This window comes from Sus scrofa, chromosome 1 (assembly GCF_054392235.1).
Source record: "Sus scrofa isolate SSC_HxYL_T2T_F1_AM1 chromosome 1, Sscrofa_HxYL_maternal_Yorkshire_Landrace_v2.0, whole genome shotgun sequence".
In the NCBI taxonomy this organism is placed as follows: Eukaryota; Metazoa; Chordata; class Mammalia; order Artiodactyla; family Suidae; genus Sus; species Sus scrofa.
In genome coordinates, this window is record NC_139383.1 from 21,992,038 (window position 1) to 22,017,659 (window position 25,622).

Genomic DNA, 25,622 nt, shown 5'->3' on the forward strand with positions numbered 1-25,622 from the left:
ATTCCAGAGGTTCTAGAGCAGAATCTGTGTCCTTGACTTTTCTAGCTTCCAAAGAGAAGCCCACATTCCTTGGCTCATGGCTCCTTCCTCCATTGTCAAGGACAGTGAAGGTTGGTTGAGTCCTTTTCATATCACCTTCTGTTCTCCCAGCCATGTTCCTCTCTGACCACAGCTGGGAAAGGGTCTTTCCTTGTGAGATTAGACTGAGCCCACTTGGATAGTGCAGGCTGGTTTTCTCATTTCAAGGTCCTTAATGAAATCACATCCTCAAAGTCTCTTGTTGGGTGAGGTGATGTATTCATAGGTTCTGAAGAATGGGATGTGGACATCTTTGGGGACCACTGTTTCACTATCACAGATCAAGGTTAAAAAGCATTAAAGGGGCTGAGTCTGGACTTTAATTTAGATATGGCCTAAATTAAACAGGAAATACTGTTGACTCTTATCTTCAAAATATATTCAGAATCCTACTACTTCTCACAACGCCATTTCTATCATTTTGGTCCAAACCCCATCATTTCCCTCTAGAATTACTTCTATAGCGTCTTAACAATCCTCTTGCTTCATCCTTGCCCCCATCCATTCTTAACATAGTAGTCAAACTGGCCTTTTAAAAACATCTAAGATCATGTCAATTCTCTGTTCAGAACTTTCCAGTACTCTCAATTTCATTCTGAATTAAGGACACAGTCCTTATAATGGCCTATGGAGGTCCGGTAGGACCCTCCCTCTGCCCCAGGAGTCGTTGTTCACTCCCCATCTTGCTCTGCTTCAACACACTGGCCCTTCTGGGTAGAAGGGGCTCTTCATTTTCATTCTGCTCTCTGCTCTAGTTACTTGAAGTAGAAGGGGAGGGTAAATCTTGATTTTTGGCCATCTCTTCTCCACCCAGGAAGCAAAATGGGAGGATGACTATCTTCTGCCTTCATTCCCCATGCAAGTGCACATGTTTGCCCCTGTTTTTCTGGCTGATACCAAATTCCACTGATTCCTACTGTGAGGCTGATGCTCAGGTATTCAGATGCTCACTTTTCACAGGGACCATGTGGGAGGCTAGTCTCTGAAGGGCTTCCTTTTCCACTGCAGACATTGTGGGAGATAGGCTGCCTCTAATTTGCCCTCAGGGTTCCTCCTGGCTCATGCCTATGGCAGAGCTCTCCAGTGTTTCTGCCCCTGGGAAACCCTTGTCCAGGGGCTGGCCTTGCTGAGTGGACAGTTCAAGCCTAGCAACTTCCATTGATGTTGAGCCAGATCCACAAGAATCTCATTTATCTTTGCCACTTATGATGCTGGGCTCTAGGCTTCTCTATAGCTGCCCCTCCCCTCCATCCTTCTGTATCCTTCCAATGCACTTTCCTTTGCTCGGGTAAGAGGCGTAAGAAAGGTTAACGAGTTTGATTCCTAAATTAGATTCCAGCCTTACCTTGGATATTTACCAGGGCTTCTCTTGGAGCCTCTTATAAGGCATTGGTGAGTGTGGGAGGCACTTCCTTTCGCAGTGGCTCACCAAGACCCCAGGCTCAAGAGTCAAAGACCCTCTCCCTCTTTTCCAGCCAGGCTGAGAAAGGAGGGTGGGGAGGGTGGGCATGGGAAAGAGTGCAATGGCTTTGAGGATGGGGAAGGAAGCAGGGTCCTTTGGTTGTCACTCATAAGCTCCAAGAAATATGAGGCACTTATCACATATTTCTTTCAGCCTGTCCCAGTTTTCTGATGCTTGGAAATGAGCAAAACTTTAACACACTATCACAGATGTAAAAGTCAACGGAGTAGGCAATTATGGTTGAGTAAAATGTTAAAAGTGAACAGAAGAAACTGTTGGTCATCTTCTGGGCAAAGGACAACTGTATTTGCCAGATTTGTTTAACTGGTGAAGCATCCAATTAAACAGAGAGTTTAATGGGGTCCCAAATTTAATTTTTTTAGTGAAGAAGGTACACATTTTATGCAAAAAAAAAAGTTTACTTGTTCATGGCTTAAAATTCTTTCCAAGACCTTTTTTTTTTTCTTTTTTATGGCCACACCTGAGGCATATGGAAGTTCCAGGCTGGGATCGAATCAGAGCTGGAGCTGCCAGCCTAAGACACAGCCATAGCAACACCAGATCAGAGCAGCAGCTTTGACCTATGCTGCAGCTTACAGCAACGTTGGATCCTTAACCTACTGAGCAAGGGTAGGGATGGAACCTGCATCCTCACAAAGACACCGTCAGGTCCTTAACCCGCTGAGCCATAATGGGAATTCCTCTAAGACTTTAATTTGAGTATATTCATTTTTATTTTTAAGAAATTTTCTCTATTTTATTTTTAAAATAAAACTTGAGGAAATACAGAAAAATTATAACAAGAAAATGAACAGAAAATTTGCAATTCCAAGGCTAAGGGATAATCAGGTCTGAAAGTGATCAAATTCTGATTTGGGACAATTTCAGTTAAGTCATAAAAGATCATGCTTCATTATGATTTTACTGTGTTTTATTTCCTGACAATCCTTTCAAACTTAAGAAACAAAGCAGTATTTTCATATTTTTTACTGTTTTGTATTTTTAAAGTGACGAGTGTACAAGTGAGTGAGAATGAGTAAAAGAAGAGAAGGGACTTGTGGCATCGTAACTAAAGTTCCCAAACCCTTGATAAGAAAACATTATGTGCTTTTACGACTATTTGCTGAGGAGCTTCTCAGAACAGCAAAGACAGAAATAATAATAATAATGTTAGCAAATATAGAAACTTTTTACTGTGTGCCAGGTGTAGTTGTATGGGCTCTACATATAGTCACTGAGTCCTCACAACCGCCCCATGCAGTGCCTACTGTCATGTCCCTGTTTTATATCGGAATAAGCTAAAGCCCGGAAAGGTTAAGTGCAGGAGTTGGAATTCATACCTAGGAAGTGACCTTAATAACTGGACCTGGCTGCTTCTGATGCAAAACAAAAACAACTGAAAACTCAATTAACCTATTCACGCACAGAGTTATTCTTCACATAGTAAGAAGGCATAGAGAGTATGGTTCATTGTGTAGACTCTGCAGCCACACTCCAGGGCCTGCACTGTACAGCTGGCCCTGGAACAACAGGGGACTGTGATGGTCCACATACACACGGATGTTTTCCAATAAATACTTATGACTGTACCATGTGATCTCAAATTGGTTGACTCTTCAGATATGAAACCTCAGATAGGAAAAATCACAGATACAGAGGAACCATGTGTATGGAGCTGACTGTAAAATCATATGTGGATTTTCTACTGAGGGGAGGGTAGACACCTCTAACACCAAGGGTCAAGGGTCATCTGTAGTTCTGGCAACAACAACAACAACATCAAAAAACAGTGTCTTTTCCTTGGGCAAGCCATACAATCTCTCTAAGCTTTGATTTCCTTATCTGCAAAATGAGCCAGATAATAGTTATTTCAAAGGCTTATTTGGGGAACTAAACACAATCATATTTAAAAAGCACTTGGCATAGCAGTCAAAAAAAATGGTATTCATTACAATTCCTGATAATTACTGTAGCATTAGAAACCCAGGGGACTTTTTTTTTAAATTTAATTTTATTTATTTATTTATTTATTTTGTCTTTTTGTTGTTGTTGTTGCTATTTCTTGGGCCGCTCCCGCGGCATATGGAGGTTCCCAGGCTAGGGATTGAATCGGAGCTGTAGCCACTGGCCTACGCCAGAGGCACAGCAACGCAGGATCCGAGCCGCATCTGCAACCTACACCACAGCTCACGGCAACGCCGGATCGTTAACCCACTGAGCAAGGGCAGGGACCGAACCCACAACCTCATGGTTCCTAGTCGGATTTGTTAACCACTGCGCCACGACGGGAACTCCCCCAGGGGACTTTTGTGTTGTGTCCTGCATGAGCGAATATGGACCACCTCGTGTATTCGGGGAAGTCTCACAAATAAGGTGCTCAGAAATGTGCTGGAGGAGCGATGGCGGAAGAGAGGTGTGCGGGAAGGGAGGCAGAGCCCACCCTCAGTGTTGGGGGGTATCTGTGTCCCAGACCCTTGGGTAGGTGGAAAGAGAAAAGCAGTGGGGAGGTGGGCGTGGTAAGGCTCTGGGATGACTTCAGATGCTAATATTGGGTGGGACTGAGATGGGGGCTGGGAAATGGAGCCACCAAGCTTGGGAGCTCACTGGGCTCCCATCCATGAGGGAAAGGAGCGGTATCCCTTGCTTTCTCAACTCTCACTATCCAAATTTAGGAGAACAATAGGTTCACAGGGGAGGGAGACTTGTGAGTATGGTCAGGGAGCTGGAATCAAAGCAAAGCAGACAGGCAGGCTGGCCAGCAGCCTCGGGGGTACGATTCAGCTCTACCGCACAGAGGATTGTAAGGGAGATTTATTTTATAATTAGCACGCGATAAGAGGAATGCCTTCTTACATTTTGACATAAGGTTCTGGAATGTCCAGTTACAGCCCTGGTACGTCGCCAAAAGATTTCACATCTGGAACCTTTCACTGTTGTGTCACTGGTACATTGGCTCTGAGATAGTCTGGAAGCCAGCAAAAGTCAGTGCCTTTTTGATAACAATGACAATCCTTGGATTTCTATAATGCGACATGATGTGAGGGGCATTGCTTAGTGTGGGGCATTGCTAGGAATGCCTAGGTTCTGCCCAAAGGAAAAAGTCTACTTTGAAAGCTTTCTCAGAACGTATCTGGGAGAATTCACTGGTTAATGCAGATATGTGTCCAAACAAGCGCTGGTTTGCTTAGGGAGGATGAAGAGCTGGCAAGCCTCCCGAGGCACCGAGTGCTTGAGGAATGCTTCATTTTAATGAGGGATCTTGGGGGTCTACAATGAAGACTATGTGGTATTTCCCCTTGTGTCTCTTTGGAATGTGGACTGATTGTACCTACAGTGGAAGAAAAGCCATCAGAAAGTATGTACTGCCTGAAATGTCTGGGGCTGTACAAGATGCAGATAATTTAATGGCATATAAATGAATTCACAGGAAAACTCCCAGAATTCCCAGAGTAAAAATCTTCCCTTCCCACAGGTATGTAAATATAAGTGCAATGTAGTGAGACTGTATTTGGGGGTGGGAGAAAGGCATTCGTTTTTTTTAAAACTGATGCTATAGACTATAAACACTGTAGCTTTCCTTGAATAAGTGTTAGCTTTCCTACTGACTTTTCTGAAAGATGAGTTATTTGAACATCAAGTTCATATGTATAAAACACATACATTCATTTTTAAGACATAATTTCAGAGCTCCCGTGTGGTTGAGTGAGTTAAGTATTTGGTGTTGTCACTGCAGTGGCTTGGGTTTGACCCCTGGCTCAGGAACTTCTGCATGCCACAAGTGCCCCCACCCCAAAAAAAGGCAATTTCACAGTTACACTTCACCTGTGAACCCTGATCATTTGCACCTTTTCTTTCAAAGAATGTCAATGCTTAACATTTTAGGTGGGGGGAAAAATCTAGAAAGTGACCAGGAAAACAAATGTTCCCTGTCAAGAGTCAGTGACTAGTCAATGAAGTGGCACATGAAATTGAACATGACCGAGTGTTGGATCTGGGGGCTATAGTCTGGATGGCCCCTTAACTCCAGCCATAGGGTATAACTTTCCAGAAGCAAATTCCCTTTTTTCAGATTTGGAGCATGATGTGATCATTCAGGCAAAGTATGTGAAGTACTGTGCTGACCTTTATATTATATTTCTGGACTGGCTGGAGTAAAACGCTCCACAGAGACTGGCCTCCCCAAGTGCCCCTGACTTTTGCTGGGATTAAGAACAGTTCTGGGGTGTTTGGAAGAACATGATTCAGTCCTTCAGGCTTAAAGGAAGGGATGGTGACCCAGAACTCAGGATAAGAGAGTCCCAGGAGGCAGCAGTGCTGGGGAGAGGGATCTCTTCTGTGTTTGCTCTTGTATCAAAGAGGACTTGGAATTATACAGAGATGTAAGAAATTCTCTATCTTAAGATAATTTTGAAATGTTAAAAAATAGAGCTGAAATTAAAGTGAAATAAACTCATCAAGCAAAACCTCTTTATCAGATAAATTTGGCACTTCCCTCTTGGGACCTACTCATACTTCACAGGCCAAGTGAAGATTTCCTACAGTTTATTTATTCCAATTTTTAGAAACAAAACCATTACATGAATGCTATACGTAATAGCTAATTCTGGAATACGTTTTAAACTGACACAGGAAAATGTACATTTTCATTTGTTTTGCTTAGAGGATAGAAGTCACTCCTCTAAGAGGTCATTTCTTCTGCCCTCATTTGCATTTGCTGCAACTCCCTCACTCCCCAACAAAAGCAACAACAACAAGAAAAATCCCAAGTAAAAAAGCCCTTCAGCAATAAAACTGATGTCCAAGAAAAACATTTAGTTTGAAAAAGAGTTGAAAAATGTAGCCTTGGAAGAACCACTGCTTACATGGGATTGTTCAACAAATTCCTGTTGTGTGAGGTTTGGCATATACTTTCTAAAAATATAAGCATCTGGGGAAATGAGACAAAGCCCAGGTCTTGGACCAAATGAGGCACGCAGTGTGAATCTGTTAGTGATTATATCCATAATGAAATATGTGCCCAAATTTAGCAGTGCAAAATCTAATACAATACGAAAGCCCAGCAGGCACCATCCTTACCATAATATATAGCCAACAGAGAAGGTACATATGGCAGTGAGTCCGCTGCGCCTACTGGGGTACTCATGGTGTGATGTCCTCATCTCGATTAATATAAAGGGCAAAACCGTTGTGTGCTGAAAAAGAACAGAGACCAGGTGACACACATCCTTATCATCACCCCTCAATACCTGTTTTGTCTTCAGTCGGAGAACGGAGCGTGTAAATTCCTAGCAAACGTGCCACAGCAGAGAGCACTCCAGGAGGTAGGACGGACAGGAAAACATGTAGTCCATCAATTGCTCCCATGGTTTTTTCTTCTGTATCTTCATTTTTGAAATTGTATTTTGTTTATGGCTGATACACAGGAAATTTCCGTAATAAAGATGCATAGTGAAAAAATTGGAACAGAAGAAGGCAATAAAAATAACCACTGTTAACATGTTGCTATAGGTTCTTTTTTCCCCCTCCTTGTTCATATTGTTTACACACAGTTGAGATCATGAATCATAAATGCATGCAATTTTGTTTGGAACTGTAGCATGAGAATTTTTGATATGCCATTTTTAGAAATCCTTCTAGAATATCAACTCTGACCTTAGCTGCTTAAAACTCCATTTTATGGATGCATCAACATTTGCTTAACCAATTCTTATTCTTGGACATTAAGGAGTAAAAGATGTTCAATTTTTCATTTATTAAAAATGTCATGATGAATACCTTTTGGAGAAGTCTATATCTGAATGTCTGAATATTATATTATTTTTTACATTGATTTTTCAATTTTATTTATTTATTTTGGCCGCCCTGTGGCCTATGGGGTTCCTGGGTCAGGGAGCCTTAAACTTTCTGCTCTACATAGCTGTTTTGACTGCTAATACGTTGTAATTAGGCCACAGTATGAGTAGAATGTGAGGTAGGTGATTCCACAGTTGGGAAGCTTTATATTTCTTTATCCTTTGCTTCTCTGTTATTGCTTTAAAACAGTATAATTAGCGCTTGAAGGGAACCACACAAAATGTAGATGGGCGTTAACACAGAGACAGTATGTATCCTAAAGATCTACTGTTTTTTTTTCACTATAATCTAATCACCTCAGATGACACGGACCTGGAATTTCAGCAACAATTTCAGACACCAATGACAGTTTTACAGCAGTGCATTATCTAAAATTCAAATATCTAGTTAGTAATAAGGCCAAGACTTAAATTCTACACAGAAGAAAAATCCTTGCAAATCAAATGTTTACACTGAAGATAATGCTGACTCTGAAGCCTTTGTGGGTAATAGACTGATATTATTTTTGACTTGTTAATACTAAAAAATATCAAAGTTCTACCTCTTCCATTGCTCCAAACTGAGTAAAAAAAAAAAAAAAATCACCCACTTTAAAAAATAAAGTTAAATAAGTTCAAATAACAAATCTGAAAATTCGTATCCAGTTATCCAGTTAACATTATTTTACCTGGCCTACTTGCTGATGGTCAGATGTCCTATCTGGAAGGGTTAGGATGTACTTTGATGATGCCAGGCAAAAAAAAAAAAAAAAAAAAAAAAAAAATCTCTTTGAAAAATGAAAATATTTCTAGATTACTTCATTATTGGCATCATTTCCACTGAAAAGGGGCTGCTTGTTCCATCAGTGATGTAAGCAAGGACAAAAGATCTTTTTGTGGCTGGCTGTGCCTATGCCAGTTTTGGTCAGCAGCAAAATTTTATGTGAGGGTAATAGATTAGCACTCAGAATTTTCAGGCGCTAAAGAATGTATATTTCTCTTTCTAAAAATTTATGCTAATTATGTGTACTGATAAACATTATTAGCAAAAGTAAAAAAAAAAGTAAAAAATAGTGCAAAATATTTATAGCAAATATCAATGTTTTCCTTAGTTCATAAAACTAGGGGAAAAGGTAAAAAATCTACAAAGCATCTTGCTGAATCTCTAAGTAACCTTGGGCAGCAAGTTGTGAATCAAACTCTGTAGCAGCAAGAGGGATAATTATTTTAGAACGAGGGGTTCATGCCATTCAGTTCTAATCCACTCCCAGGCAACATTCTGCTTCAATGAGTTAAGAACCAGGAAGCAAATATTCAACTCCATTTAAGAGCATCAGGTACACAAGAATGGTAATCTTACGTTTTGTTCTCGGTGGCATTTGTAGCACTTCAAAAAGAACCTGGCACATAGGTGGTGCTCAAAAAATATTCGTAGAGATAATTTAATCTTCAAAACAGTGAGAGTTACTAACTCCATTCTGCAGCTGAGATAACAAGGACTCAGAGAATGTAATTACCTTGCACTAGGTTACAGAGCAGCTACATCTGGAGATAGTTCAGGATCAGCTCTTTCTCCAAATCCCATGCTCTGTTTTTTCGTGTTTTGTTTTTGTTTTTGCTTTTTAGAGCCACATTCAAGGCATACAGAAGTTCCCTGGCTAGGGGTCAAATTGGAACTACAGCTGCCAGCCTTTGCCACAGCCAAAGCAATGCCAGATTCGAGCCATGTCTGTGACCTGAACCACAGCTCATGGCAACATCGGACCCCGACACAGTGAGCGAGGCCAGGGATCGAATCGCATCCTCATGGATACTAGTCGGGCTCGTTACCACTGAGCCATAAATGGAATTTCCCCCGTGTTCTATTTTCTATGTTAGAATTATGTCTTTAGAAGGCATTGGAGTTAAAGAATCTTTGACTCTATAAACCTACAGGAGTACAGGATTAAATCACTTACATTGTCTCACAATAGACCAGAACTAGTTTTTGAGCCTCAAAATAAACCAAAAGGTTTTCACTATATAAAACATATTTTACTAAATGTGTTATTTGCTGTGGCATATAAGTATTCTGAATAATATGTGGAGGAAGGGACCCACAGATGCAAAGTGCCTATAGAAGTCGAAAGTCCTAATGCAGTCCTGTCACACACTTCCTGATTTTTAAAAAATTATTTTCTTGGTCAATTCATATTTCTTCTTAAATAAATAAGACTTAGGAGCTTGATAAATGAGAGTTAATAAATGGAATGTCAAAAATAGGAGATAACCACAAAAACAAATACAATGAAAACTAATTGCTCTTTAGTAAATGTTATATAAATGTGTTCGATCAGAGCCCTGCTCCATATGTGTTAAGAAGAGATGCTAGTATTGGAAGGGCATTAAAGTCATGCTAGAATGAAAGAGAGACTCTCCCAAACGGAATCAGAAGGATTGAAAGATAATGGAAAGGGAATTACCTTTTCACCAGGTGATTCAACATTAGCTACTGCCAGGCCCCTGTGCCACATAAATCATCTCGGGTACCATCTCAGCCACACATCTGTGCCCTGGAACAGATCACCTATAAACTGTAGCCATACCTTCAAAGTGCTAAATTATTTGATTTATGAACACGTTCTTTTGCCAGAAAAATGGATAGATGGATAAGTAGGAAGTTTAGGTACTAATGGAGGAATGGAATGGTATTTAACAAGATTAAAGAAATGGATTGACACTACACAATAAGGATCTGGACTTGCTCGCTATGGGGGAAAATATTTTGATTATCTGTGATGGCATTCAGTAGCCTATAAACAAAAGGGAAGTTTTAGAATAAACTTTTCCATGGAATAAATAGAAGGATAAAAATATGGACTGTGTGATGGTATGAATTCAGGCAAGTAGAGTGGATGAATTAGGGGACCATGCAAAATTATTTTAGAGCCCTAGTATCTATGGTTGTAGTCAGAATGTACCATACAACAAATATTGAGCAAGATTTGAAGACTATTTCACCTGCCATTTCCCTGGTCTTTCTCCTTTTCTCCAAAATACTTGTAAAAAAGAAGAGTACTGCTCCCATATCAATGGAGCACAGATAAAAAGCATTTCTTCCTTGGAAACAAAAAGAGCTTTTGAACAGGAGATGTACCAGATCAGCCCCTGCCTAGCTGGATCGTAAGAGAGCTGGCAACTCCATGTCCACTTCATTGCATCTGTAGGACACAGGCAGACCTCAGAGAATGTTCTCAAAGTAATGGATACATCAAATTGCCAGGTAAGCTTGTTAAAAATGAGATTGCTGGTCTAGCTCTGGGGCGTCTGGTATACCGGATGTGGCGTAGTGCTCATGGTGGTCCCCACGTAGGCAGACCACTGTTCTTGTCTTCGTATTTGTCAGGATATCTAGGTTTCTTGTATCTTATGACAACTTTTTTTTTTTTTTTTTGTGAGGAAGTAATGGCATTTTATTTGTCCTTTGTCTTTGCAATCGGAGCTTCTCCTTAGGGCTATTTGATCATACAAATTGTACATCTGTAGGCCTGCAGTGTATGAATTACTCATTCTTTAGCCTTTGGTAGTCAGAACCATGAGGGTTTATTGCATTTACATTTATCAGATGAAAGGTTCCTGGAGATCTATGATGTTTGTGCAACCCTCACCCAAACTTGAAAATAATTATATGTAGTTCTACAAAACATTACAGATGTGAGTGCTGCATTTTGTTCTAATGAGGTTGATATATTAAAAGGCACTTCCTTTGTGGCATTTTTGCAAAAGACAATTCCAAAACATTAGTACTGACTATCTATAGAGGGCCATAAGGACGATGGAGCCAGCTCTCACTGATTTTGGAGTTTCCCCAAAACTTGTCAAAGAGCCATCATTTAAAAAAAATATATTTTGGACAGCCTTTCTCTATACATTTACATTTTAGAATCAGTTATTATATATTGACCAGCTGTATTTTGTATTATTGCTTACTTTTAAACAGCTTAAATGTCTTAAACTCTACTAAACCTAAAGAAACGGAATTATCTTTATTTGTGGTTCACCCTTTAAAGCCTTGTAGGAAAATAAAAACGGTGCTGTCCCTTATCCTCTGTAGTCCTTATGACAACTTTTGATCATAAATAAAAAGCTGAAGAATGGCTGTGTGCGTGTGTGTGCATGTGTATGTGTGATCATGAGCACCTGCATTTGGAGGGTGCTTGGCTGCTGGCAGGGCTTGAGGTGTGACTAGACTGCCTGTCCTTGTGAAGGACCGTCCCTATAAGGTCCTAACAATGGACAGCACATTTGAATACATTAAAATATTTAAATATATTTAAATAAAACAATATGGAAAAACGGCTCTAGACTATAGAAAGTTGTACACTCCATACTGTAATGTGAATATTTTGTTTGTTTGCTCCCCCTACACCCTTTAACCCTCTCTAGAATAAAAGAGGACTAAAATAGAAAATGTTGTCCTGTAATAAAGCAAGAAGGAATTTTCAAGTTTGAAGATAAAGCCCATTGTATTAGTAAACCGTGATCTACAATGGGAGTGTGACATGAGGAAGACTGGCGAAAAAAAAAACGAACATAAAAAACCACTGAACACTGACTGGTTCTGACCTCTGCAAAGCATCTGGACTCTCCAAAGAAGTCAAACGTTGGATGACTGCAGGGAAAGCAGCCTTGAGTGGGGCATGTGCAGGACTGGCGTGGAGTTTCCCCTGGAGCAGCTGTAAGTGCAGTGGCAGCAGATGTGGGGCAATGGCAGGGTCACCCCAGGCAGCTTGGAAACAGGCTGATGCAGGCGCTAAAAAAACCTTAAACTTCAACTCTGAAAACCTAACCAAACGTTTTATCCTACCACCAAAAACTGTCGTTATTAATTTTATTCATTGGTCAGCTTAAAATCTGCCACTTTCGCTATCTTCCCATGGAGGGATGTTAGTGCTTTGAGGACAGAAAACTGCCCATTTCAACCACAGTAGTGTCCGGTCTCCAGGAGTCAAATGAAACTTTCCCTCACCGTGGGCATCCCTCTCCCAAGGGCTGAGGTGCTGGGTTTAGTGTGGCGACGCCAGAACAAAATGCATAGACTCTCCCTGGGAAGTGCCAGAGCCCTTTAAACCGTGCCTTTTCTGTGTGGTGATGGATACCTGTTCCTGCCCACTGGCAAATCACTCCGAGATGCATCTCAGAATGAGGTGGGAAATGTGACCCAGGGTCAGAAACTTAGATTCAGATGGAACCAGTATTTATGAAGTGCCAGCATGTTCCAGGCACTTCCAAAATACTTTATGGACTCAGTACTAAATTTGGGATGCATCCAGTTCTAACATTAGCCGCAACAGCTCTTAGGACATGGTTTTAATAATTAGGCCAAATAAACAAAAGAGTGCCACGCATTAAACCAAGATGCGTGTATCTTTGCAAGTAAGAGCAAATGATGTATCACAGAAACAAGTACACTAGGACAGTGGTACCATTTTCCTGGGCAATTATTTTTGCATTTAAAAAGCATTTTTAATATGACTTGAGGGAAGTTAATATTTCTTGATGAATCTTCCTAGTGAAGTTATCTATAAGGTGCCAGGGGTCTGTGGTGTTATTAGGGGGCTCCAGAGTATGGCTTTTTTTCAGCCCAGCAGTCTGTGGGCCACCAAAATACATTCTTCTTTTTATGGATGTGATTCTAGAAATAACCCACGTTGTACCTTAAAACCTAACAGTGACTTGAAGGTGACCTAATATTCACTTCTTCCATGAACATTTCACAATTAGTATTTGTGGTTCTTAGCGTGGCAGTCTAATGACTGCCCTCAGACCAGAAGATGATTATACTATAATAAGATCCATGCAGACATGCCCACTCATGATGGGGCAGTGGCTGAAGGCTCTGTTTTGCACAGGCAGGTCAAGGGAAAACTCCACGCGGCAGGAGACGTTTCACCTGGGTTTTTACGTGGGACTGGGGCTTCACAAGCAGGAGACGGTTCATTTGCAAGGTCAAGAAGAAGAAAGTACACAGTCCAGACCACTGTGGGGTCTGTAGGGCAAGAAGGAGCATGAAGGATTAAGTCCGGACAGGTGAGGTGGACAGCAACCAAACCATGGAGGATGTTTATACAGACTCTGTCCTGTAAGAATCAGATAGGCTTAGAGTCCACCACGGAGTTTAAGGTGTATAGAGGTAGGAGAAACATACCTGAGTCTTAACAGTAGAAAGAGCAAACAGGAGGCAGGACGGAGGGTGGATTGAAGAGGAAGAGATCTGTCTGCCAACACGCTCCTCTCTCCTTCCTCCCCTCTGTCCTACTTGCTCTTCCTAAAGGAAGGGACCGGATTCTTCCATGACTTTCTCCTAGGTTGTCCTCTCTCCCGCCTCTCTGCAGCCTCCTCACCTTCCTTCTTTCTACTTTTCTTCTCCCCTCCCCCCCCTTTTTTTTGGTCTTTTCTAGGGCTGCACCCCTGGCATATGGAGGTTCCCAGGCTAGGGGTCGAATTGGAGCTGTATCCTCCAGCCTACACCAGAGCCAGGGCAATGCGGGATCTGAGCCGCATCTGCGAACTACACCACAGCTCATGGCAACGCCGGATCCTTAACCTACTGAGTGAGGCCAGGGATCGAACCTGCAACCTTATGGTTCCTAGTCGGATTCGTTAACCCCTGCGCCACGACAGGAACTCCCCTACTTTTCTTTTCTCTTTTACTTCAATAAGTACCATAGTGCTGAAAATAGGGAAAAGAATAAATAAGAAGGCTGGTCTTCAATTTTGGTAAATATATATACAATAGGCAAACATGTTAAGATGACTTCTTTCATCCCTCTGTGTTTTATGTTGCCTCCCTCCCTTTATTTGGGGGGCCACATCTGTGGCATATGGAAGTTCCCAGCCTGGGGGTTGAATTAGACCCACAGCTGATGGCCTGTACCACTGTTACAGCAACACAGGATCCGAGCTGGGTCTGCGACCTATACCACAGCTCATGGCAGCGCTGCATCCTTAACCCACTGAGCAAGGCGCCAGGGATCGAACCCACATCCCCATGGATACTAGTCAGATTCGTTTCTGCTGAGCCATGATGGGAACTCCTGCTTCCCTCATTATTAATTTCTGGGCAGAAATATTGAATATATAGTAATAAAAATGGCTGCCTTTTCCTGAGCTGCTAATACAAGCACAGTTTTATACTAAACATTTCCCACCAGCATCATATTTAATTCTCACAGCACCTATAATGAAATAGGTATTTTCACCTTCACTTTATAAATGAAGAAATGGAGGAACAGAGGGGTTAACTTGTCAGAGGTCAAGTAGAACTAGTGAACGGTGCAGCCAGCCTCAGACTTCAGATCTACCAGACTCCAAACCTATGTTTTTTCTGAGTGACACACACTGCTCCCCAAGCTTGCTTGTGTGCCCATTCATACAAGAAATGCGTATTGTACTCCTACTGTATGCCACTCACGATTTCAGGTATTTAAGTATATCCCAGAACACAGCAGACAAAGATTCTTGCCCCAGCAGATTTCTGTGCTTGAGAATGCATTTCAATTCGGCTAATACAAATGTGCAGTCTTGCAGCTCAGAAAAGACCAAATTCAAATCAGGGTTGCATAAGGATTCTATGAGATTTTACAGTAAAAGTGGCTTGTACAGTACATGCAACAATTAATTGAAGTTACTCAGTGAGGTCTCTCGCTTAAGACAAACTGCTAAATAACACTGGCTAACGTCCACCATATGCCTGTACTCACATGGGATAAAGTCCTTTACCTCTCACAATGGTCCTTCGAGGAGTATGTTAACATAAATTCCATTTTGCCAGAACTGAGGCACAGAGTAAGGAAGTTGTTTGTGGTGGAAGGTGGTAGATTTGGGTTTAGACTTGGGCCGACTGGCTGCTGAGCTTATCCTTGAGCCATGATGTCCTACTGCCTCTGAAGCACGTGGGGAGACCTGGCTGTGGGGGAATGCTCGGTAGAGGAACAGGTGCGGGGAAGGGAGAGCCCAGGAGAAGGCGCTGACCTTGTCTCACCTACCCATTCACCTCGGGAGGCTTCAGGGGCTAAGGGTCGCTACATCAAAAGGACCAGACTGTTGCTGTTTGGGGGTAAATTCCATGGGTGCTAAGGGCTTCAGTAGACAGAGCGGCAGGCATGAGAATAACCCCTTGACCCACCGACACAGACACAGACAGGCACTCTCTGAGAGGCCACTGCTGCTAGTTTCTTGTCTTTGGCCTTCCCTCTTAAAAGTATTTGGAAAGCATCTTATGGGATGGGTTGAAGAGGAGTGGAAGGAGGAGCACTGGGAGATGTATTAGAGGTAGAAGGCCAGGGAAAGGAGGTTTAATCAAGCATTCCTCCAGTCAGTAACATTTACAGCATTCTTAAAGATTGTGGCACACGGTCACGTTTAAGGAGCATGTATAGAAAAACGAAACTCGTGAGAAGCACTCCGAAATTAAAAAGGAAACTTAAGAGATAAGAAGCTAGGAGTTTTTGTTTTTCATTTTTTTTTGGGGGGGGCTGCACCTATGGCATATGGAAGTTCCCAGGCTAGGGGTCAAATCGGAGCTACAGCTGCTAGCCTACATCACAGCTACAGCAAAGTGGGACCTGAGCTGTGTCTGCAACCTACACCATAGCTCACGGCAACGCCAGATCCTTAACCCACTGATCGATACCAGGGATTGAACCCACATCCTCATGGATACTAGTCAGGTTTGCTATCTCTGAGCCACAACGGTAACTCCTAGAAGCTAGGATTTTAATGTTATTCACACACTTCTCAAAAATTACTATGAACTCCACACAATCCACTCATCTACATACGTCAACACCCTCCACTGTCAGAGTAATATTCTGACTATTTGATTCCATTTTCTAAAACCATCTCACTACCTTCAGAACAAAGTCCAAGTTTCTTAGCCTTGCCTTCATAGGCTGATACTATCAGACTCAGCCTGGTTTTCTAGACTAATCTTATATCTTTCTGTACAGGCAACTTCATTCTTCCACCCAAAGGCCTTCCATGGCCATGCCTTTGTTCATGCTCTTCTGACTTAATTCCTGATATGTGGGACCTCCTATTTATTTATTTGGTCAAGCTCGGGGCATGTGGGAGTTCCTGTGCCAGGGATCAAACCTGCGCTGCGCCACAGCGGTAACCTGAGCCACAGCAGTAACTATGCCAGATCCTTCATAGTTAGGTGAGGCCACTGGGACTAATTCTGGTTGATGGACTGTTATTATCAGGAGTGATGTGGACACTTCTATGCCAATGCTGGTGTGAATATACAGAATATTAATATGCCATGTAATGCTATAGTTAACATGAAGGATGCATGGAGAATATTTTAAGGAGAAGGAAGAAGCTTTACTGACCATTGTCAGATCAGCTTCCTGCTCTGTGCTGGTAACTTGACAGGGTCTCCACAAATTTTTGTTCAGAGACTATATGATTTTCCTTTAGGTGAGCCTATTTTTACCATTAGTTTTATTATTAAAAACCCTAGCAATTTAAGATGAATTAAAAAAAAAGTTCCTGGATGCAGTATATAATAAAAAATGCCTTTATCTTAAAGGGACAAAAACTGTAATTTTTGTTGTTGTTGTTTAAGGCTGCACAGAGGTCCCACGCTAGGGATAGAATCAGAGCTGCAGCTGCCAGCCTCTGCCACAGCCATGGCAATGCGGGATCCAATTCGCGTCTTCGACTTAACACCGCAGCTCACAGCAATGTCGGATCTGTAACCCACTGATGGAGGCCAGAGATTGAACCCGCATCGTCATGTACACCAGTCAGGTTTTTAACCTGCTGCGGTACAACGGGAACTCCCTATACTTTTCTATTACGGAAAGGAAGGGTACTACTTTGCCCCAAACCATATTCATCTGGGATTAAATCACCCAACTAAAGCTGCATATCCACAAAATACAGAGAGGAGTTAATTTTTGTGAGAAAAGAGTAACACCTTTCCATCAATTCTGTAATTTCCCCACACTCCTCTATCACAGACACAAGGAGATTTCAACAACCCTAAAGACGCTTCTTCACAGAGTCTTCAAATATAATGATTTCAAATGGTTTTAATTTAGCCTTTTCTTATTATAAAATAAATGTTATTCTGATTGATTGGCAAACGTCTACTAGCAGCAATAAGAGCAATTACGTTTGACATGAAGACGTTATAAAATCTATAACCCAAACCTTTATAGCCCGATTTGAAATGTCAAAGATGACTTATGAGAACCAGTTATGATCCTCCTTCTTGCAAAAAGCATTAAGTTAATGCTGGAGCAAAGTACTGTTGCCAAGTGTGTGCTGGCATAATTAATCAGGGGTATTTCAGAAAAGAATAGTCTCCAAGAGGCTATTGATTTACTGTCACGACACGTTTTTCTTACGGCTGCGATGGTGCTTGAGAGCTGGGCTGCACTGGCATGCATTTTTCAGTGACTAAGCCTTGATCTGTCCGCCTGGATTCCTGCCATCCTCACTGACATCTGCAAACCCTCACATTTGACAGCCTCATGCCTGAGCCTGGTGGCTTCCAAGTTGATTAGGATTAGTTCAGAGGGGTTTTGGACTAGACTGAGTGTAATTGAAAGCAGAGAACCGTTGAGTCTCCAGAGAGTGACATGCACCCTGCCAATGGCATCATGTGCACACATATGCATACACCATAAGGCATATGCAAACGAACATGTATGCGTGTACATATATACACATGCAACACATCTATGCATACGTGCGCACACACATACACATGCAAACACGTATGCACACAGCATAAGGCATATGGAAATGCACATGTATACACATACATACACACAAACACATCCACGCATACACCTGCACGTACACACACATACACACATGTGCAAGCACACATTCATGCATACGCCCATGCAAACACAGTCATGTGTACCCATGTGTATACACATGCAAATGCGCACACACACACACACAAACATACTTAAGAAATGGGGAAGATTTCAGTTTTACTCTAGATGTTTATCTTTTCTATTAAACTAAATTCATGCTTTTACAGAAGCACTATTTAACACACACAAAAGCAGCTATAACTGAGCTCTTTTTCACATGATTCCATGGCATAATATATGTAAACTTTGTTTAACTGTAACATATATACACAAAAGTCCACCACCAATGAGTGTCTAGAGGATGAATGTTCAAAAGGGAACGCACTCCCATTAACCAGCACCCAGATCAAGCAACTGAGCATGACAGGTACCCCAGAATCTCCCCCTTGTACCTCTTCTAGTCACCAATCCCCCCAAGGTGACCACTACTCTGATGTAGAGTAGTTTGGTCTGACTTTAAATTTACATAAATGTAATGATTATATGTGTGTGTGTGTGTGTGTGTGTGTGTGTGTGTGTGTGTGTGTGTGCATATGCGTGCCTGGGTATTTTTTCTCAGTATTACACACATTGAATTCACCCACGTTGAGGTGTGGAGCTGCAGCTTTGCATTCTCCTTGCTGTACAGTATTCCGCTGAGTGGCTACAACACAATGGATTCCTCGATTCCACTGCTGATGCCACTGTGGCTCTTTCCAGTTTGGATTTTTTTTTTTTTTTCTTTTTAGGGCCACACCTGCAGCATATGGAAGTTCCCAGGCTAGGGGTTGAATCGGAGAGGCAGCTGCAGGCTACCACAGCCACAGCAATGCCAGATCTGAGCCGCGTCTGTGACCTATACTTCAGCTCATGGCAATGCCAGGTCCTTAACCCACTCAGCAAGGCCAGGAATTGAACAAGGACACCATTTCAGGTTCTTAACCTGCTGGGCCACAACGGGAACTCCCAGTTTGGAATATTTAGGAAACACACTGCTATAACCACTCCTGTGCATCTTCTTTTGGTGAACTACTTCTGCATTTTTCTTGGTTATATACTAAGGAGGCAAATTTCACAGTATGACACTGGGTATTCTTTTTTTTTTGCCTTTACTTGGGCCGCTCCCGCAGCACATGGAGGTTCCCAGGCTAGGGGTCTAATCGGAGCTGTAGCCGCCGGCCCACGCCAGAGCCACAGCAACGCGGGATCCGAGCCGCGTCTGCGACCCCACACCACAGCTCACGGCAATGCCAGATCCTTAACCCACTGAGCAAGACCAGGGATCGAACCTGCAACCTCATGGTTCCTAGTCAGATTCGGTAACCACTGCGCCACGACGGGAACTCCATGCGTATTCATTTTTAGCAGATAATGTCAAAGAGTTTTCCATCAGCAGCAGATGTAGTTTGCTTGTTCCACAACCTTGTCAACTCTTGGTCCTGTCTTTTTCATTTCAGTCAGTCTCATGCTTGCCCTTTAAATGACAGTGTTATATTTCTAAAATAAATCATCTTTGGGCCCAAGGTACCCTGACTTCCATAGGGTTGCAGGTCAGGTTTTCTGTGGAGCAGACCCTGAGATGGGAATCAGTGTGCAGAGGCTTAGTAGGGAGTTTCTAAGGATCAGTGCCCATTGGCGAAAAGAAGAAAGGATGATACGGCAAAGGAAGAAAAAAGCCTGTGATCTGGTCTCAACCAGGGCCTGAGCTGACCCTACCAGGGGCTCTGAAGCTAGGCTGGCCCTGCAGTGTTGCCCCAGATCAGGATTGGTAAGCCAGGTCTTTATACCTCACACGGACCAGTCATGGGATGTGGCTGTCATGGGGCAGGGGGCCCGACCTTTGACAAGACAGTTCTGGTCCGGTGAGAGTGGCTCCTGGAGAGGACTTCCAGTGAGGGGCTGAAGAGGCAGCACCACCACTGCCGGGGAAGTAAGTCCTTCAGTCCCACAGGGTACCTGCCTCGCCTGTCACAGCACCGTCAGGGCACACTCACAAGCATCATCAGCCAGCTCCAACTTCTGGTATGAAGCTCACCCAGGGGATATTTACAATGATGGAGCCTGACGACTCACAGCTGCCCTGCAGGACTGTGAATACACTGACAGCATCTGACATACTGTTTTTAGGAGATAACGGAATGGTCAGTATACAGTAAAATTCCCCACTACCACCTAATTTGGGGGTTATAAAGGCAGGTACTATAATTTATGGATACGCGTGACTAATAAGCCTTCTTGACGTGTAACTGGGTTTCTTATTAACCAAGGCAGAGCTGGCACCTAATACTATTTAAAGTGTCTCATCAACTGGTGGCTATTCAACAACTTATTCAGCTGAGTAAGAATACATACGGTACATGCTGGACCATTTAGTTTTGGTCACTACGAATCTGAGGCTCTAGGAACAATGCCAGTCATACAGATGATGTAAAGCTCTTCTTCCCTTGCAAGACAGTACATTAGGGAGAGGTTGCTGGAGGAAGAAAAACACTTCATGCTCTATATTGAGATCACACAAATGCCCTTTGGTTTTATTTTTCCTTACGGCCTTAATGTCTCATTATTTGTATACAGACTATAGACCAATATGTTAAATGACTTTATTTGGCAAAACATGTATTTCAAATCCTAGTCCTCCCCACTTTAATATAATTAATCAAAGGCATATTTTGGCCAGCTTTGGATCAGTATGAGATCAACAGTGTTAACTATGCTGCTCTCCCAATTCAGCCAAATCCAAGAAACCTGACATTTTCATTAGCCTCTGCAGCCTAATCAAGGGTAGAGATACATTTTTGTAAGCTTACACACAGCTTGTGGACTCTTCCCCACACCTACTTTTGTTGACCTCCTAAGAGTCAGGTCCCCGTTGTGCAAATATCTTAGGTAAACAGAAAAAGCCCCAGTGTATAGGGTGATAAATGAAATTTATGACTCTTTCCAGGAGCCTTCCTCATCACTGGATGGTGGACTTTCAAGGGCTTTTCATCACCTTTTGTCTTCAGGTCAACCTCTTGTTCCAGCCAACATATCTCCTTGACCCAATATTCCTCTCCACTGTGATAATCATGCATCCAAGTTTATGGGAGCCACAACAGAAGGAAGCAGGGTGAGGTCAGAGCTCACTTGGAGCCTGGAGAATCTTTTCTGTTTTAAGAATTCAAGAGGATGAAGGGAGAATGGAGGAGAGAAAGTCTGTTCAAAGGGTATAAAATGAGGAACATTATGGGTTGGGTGCGCTGGACATAACAGTCAGTTACTGGAATATTGGGGATGAGAAAAAAAGTGAGCCGACGAATATAAAAAGCTGGATACTGTGCTGCATGAGGAGAGGTAGCTTAGGAGCTACGAAAGTGGAACAGAGACTAAAAGCATACATTGATTCAGTAAATGTTTGGTAAATTTGTCAGTATGATCAACGAATAAAGGATTACTAGATAAGACTAGAGTATGTTAAGAATAACAGGTGTGGAGTTCCTGCTTTTGCTCATTGGGATGGGCAGCATCTTCAGAGCATTGGGTCGAAGGTTTGATCCCTGGCCCAGCAACAGTGGGTTTGGGGATCCGGCGTTGCTGCAGCTGAGGCTTAGGCCATGACTGTGGCTCGGATCGGATCCTTGGCCAGGGAAGTCCATATGCCGCGGGGCTGCCAAAAGTAAAAAAAATAAAATCAGGTGTCTTTCTAGTTAAGGAAAGACAAGTGATCCTTCTCCAATGTGGCCTTGGAGAGCTCTGTGGCCTTGCCTGATCTGGGGTCTGGGGTTTCCTCCGGGGTAATGCTTCAGTCCAGGGGACACGAGATGGCTTGCAGTGTCTGGACAAATATGTTGGAATCCCTTAGGTCCCAACATAGATGAGGCTCAGGGAGAGAGTCAGGGCATGGGCAAGGGCCAGGGCTGCTTTTCTGAGTCAGGTGCATATTCTTTGAGGTCCTGTTTGAGAGGGCCCTTGATCAAATTAGTGTCTTTGATGAGTTTGCCACAGATCATCTCAGGCGATTTCCCTTCACACCTGCCGTGAAGGAGCCTTACGTCCCTTTAATTCCTCACCTGTGGAGCATTACAGACACGCAGGATTCTGAATCTGAGCAACGAAGAGAAATGTCGCTGAATGATATGTGGGTGCCCTGGTGCGGTAAAGGCTAGAGATGAAGCAAATGAAATGCACCCTATCAGAAGCTCTGGCTTCAGAGTCTTGCTGGGATGGCCAAGAAGAAACATGCACACTGGGTTTTCAGATAGGAGGCGCTGACTACGGTTTTTATGGGATGGGGGAAATGGGTGAGGCTTCTGCAGAAACCCTGTGGATGCTGAAGTCACCACCTGATTACTTTCTGTCACTTGAGGTTCATAGCGAGGAGGAAGGGGTCTTTCTGGAAGGGTCTCCCTCACAAAGCGTTCTTCTCCCAGCGAGGTATATTGTGTCCAGCTCTTGCCAAACTTAAATTGCCTCCATGTTAAAGAGGAAAAAAGGCTTTAGCACATTCCTTTGGGGAATGGAAACAATTTATTTTGTTTGTTTCTAATGGAGAGGGTTTGCTCCAAAATCTCACTGTGAGGTCCGAGAATCTGGGTTGAGGACCACAGTCAGAGGGAGAGGGAGAGAGGGATGGAGGCGAGAGAGAGAAGGAGAGTCACTCGGACCTTATCAGGTGATTGAAACAGCAGGGGCAGCCGGTTAGAAAGGCAACACATAAAACAGAGATCCCGGATTTAGGTGAGGAACACATATTTAGCTAAATACCAGGTGAACTGAGGTTCTTTCATGATTTTTTAAAAAATTGGCATTTTTCCTAAAAACACTTGTTTTAAAATGAAAACCTTCTTCTGCTACGCAGCACAAGCAACTACAATATCTTTCTTGGGGGTGAGGGCGATGGGTGGGGAGGGTGGTTTCTGTTTGTTTTTCCTCCTTGATATGCAGAAAATGAAACTGTCAGGCTTACAGTTCACCTTTCCAAGGAGGAGGAAAGTAGATGGCACAGATGCAAATGACCTGGACAATAACAAATAACGAGCTTTTGGAAAGATGCTCAGATTTCCCAACATGAAACTGGATGATGAGAAACATAAGCACGATTTCTCATCTGCCAGTGTCCCCTGAAAGCTTATTTTCTAATAGAATTTATGTCCAGAGGGTGGGCTCAGCCTCCTAACAAGAGCAGAGCATCGTCACTGCAAAGCTGCAAGTGTCAGGATACAGCCTCAAGGTTAACACGAGTGGCATAAATAACAAGGAAAACGCATCCTCCTCTGAGTTCCCAAGCCTGTAATAAGACCGCTGGTGTGTTCAGTGATATACGGGCTCTTTTCATTTTCAGCAGAGAGCAGTATACTTTGGGTCTTCGAGACACTGTTTGATTGCTTCACAGAAACCAATCAATAACACACAGGTAAAGTTTTCTGCAAGGCGCATAAATCCTAGCATGGGGAGACCAGCTGTTGTGAGATTCTGGATTGGTGCCAGTTTCCAACTGGGGAGTCTCAAGGAAATGATCCTGAATCTGGGGCTTTGTTTGGATTTCAATGGAACATAATCGGGCGACATCTGGTCCCCCACCTTGTGCTGGCTTGGCCACACTTCCTCCACCATGGCTCTGGGCACCTCCTGCAGGGTTTCCTGTGAGTGCCAAGCGCCAGTGCCCTGCCCGTCACCAGCTGCCAATCAGTTTTTCACAGTGGGGGACAGAAAAAAGAACTTGGGGCCTTGAAGACGCCTGCTGAGAACGACTCATAAAAATGATCTTAAAATGCAATTTGGGTCCCACTGCCCGACAAGTTACTGGACACGAGACAAAAGAGAATGACAAAATGAACTTTGGGGTTTAGAAAAGGGAGCAGAAGGGACTATGGATAAGCGTAGGAAATTACCATGTGGGCACAGGGTGATGGAAGGGGGACGAAGGGGTGAAAGACCTAATGAATAAGGGCTAATAATAAACAAATTCATGGAAATGCATGCACTCTTACTAATAAGCAGTCTCGTGCAAGAGAAAAACCATTTTCACATATTAAATTAGGAAACCTTTTTTTAAAAAAGAATACTTAATGTCCCATGAATGAGGCGGATAACACTCATGAACGCCGGACAAAGAATACACTGCAACTACTCTTTGGAAAGCAAACTGACATTATTGAAAGCTCCAAATCCTTTCCCCAAAACTGTAATTGAACTTCTGGGATCTATGCTAAAGAAAATAATCACCCTAAATACAGCAAATAGACACAAGATGAAAACACACCCTTCCTTGGCTTAGCAAAGATATTTTCCCTAATACTATTTACAATAACAAAATAATTAAAAATTAGCTTACTGGTCTACCACGAGGGAGTGGTTTTTAAACTGGTACAGAGACTAAATGGAATATTATGTAGCCATTAAAACATACCAAGAAAAACATGTATATTATCCTATTTGGACATCAGAGACCACTTACACTATCATACATAATTAAAAAAACCTTTTTTGTAAGATAGTCTAAAAGGAACACCTTATACTGTAAACAATGGCTTCTTTTGTCTGAAGAAATATGAGTCATTTTCTTCCCTGTTTCTATATTTTTCCACTTTTTTCAAATGTTCTTTAATCTGTACATAGTACTTTATTATTAAAGATCATTCAAATTAACAGGAATACCCTAAAGAGGATGTGGCATACATATAAGAAAATACTAGAATATATAGCATTTTTAAGAAAAAAGAAATATGAAGAAACAAGGCACAGTTTATAGTATAAGCTGAGAAGATAAACAGGAGAAAGGGCAGATAACCAGGTCCCAGATACCAGAGCTAAAATAGAGTGAGGAGGAAGGAGAAGCTTAAGTAAGTGACAAGTAGGAAAGAAAACCCAGTAAAATACCGGGACAGAAAAGAAAAAGGTATCGAACAAGAGTTGTGGAGCTGAATATTAGAATGCTTTTGCTTCGCTACAGGATTATTTAAAAATGCTTGGTCTGGAGTTCCCACTGTAGCTCAACAGGTTAAGAACCCAACCAGTATCCATGAGGATGGGGGTTTGATCCCTGGCCCCGCTCAGTGGGTTAAGGATGCTGTGTTGCTGAAAGCTGTGGCACAGATTGCAGATGCGGCTCGTATCTGGTGTTGCTGTGGCTGTGGCATAGGCTGGCAGCTGCGGTGCCAATTCAAACCTTAGCCAAGGAACTTCCATTGCTCTGGTGAGGCCTTAAAAAGAAAAAAAAAATGTTGGGTCACCATAAGTAACAATGGAATAATGGGGTAAGGCCACATGACTTTACAAACAGAAAAGTCAAAGAAGGATGGGGGTTGTGAAGGTGAGATGCTAATCTGATTTCCCTTGTATCCAAGTCAAGGTCAAGAGTCAAGCTGCTTTACATTTCAAGGTTTCCAGTCAGTCCACTAGGACTTCAGTGTCCTA

General features: G+C 42.6%; 1 protein-coding gene and 1 long non-coding RNA gene across 8 annotated transcripts in view; one reads left to right on the forward strand and one right to left on the reverse strand.

The window, feature by feature from the left end:
* The window catches only part of LOC110256604 (uncharacterized), a 138,558-nt gene extending 121,614 nt beyond the window's left edge, over positions 1–16,944 (forward strand). Inside the window, exons 5-6 of the long non-coding RNA XR_014845305.1 lie at positions 10,422–10,633; positions 11,797–16,944. This is a non-coding gene — a long non-coding RNA (uncharacterized LOC110256604). The remainder of the gene's footprint in view (positions 1–10,421; positions 10,634–11,796) is intronic.
* Positions 1–25,622, reverse strand: part of AIG1 (androgen induced 1) — a 252,199-nt gene that overhangs the window by 40,603 nt on the left and 185,974 nt on the right. For 3 of the 7 annotated variants that reach the window (XM_021072450.2, XM_021072446.2, XM_021072454.2), the window contains exon 4: positions 6,617–6,732. The exons of 3 other annotated variants lie outside the window; for them this stretch is intronic. In XM_021072450.2, coding sequence (XP_020928109.1) covers positions 6,617–6,732 — 116 coding nt within the window. Of the gene's footprint in view, positions 1–2,255; positions 3,532–3,845; positions 6,733–25,622 lie in introns of those variants that run through there. One more of the 7 variants, XR_014845304.1, reaches the window with a different exon arrangement.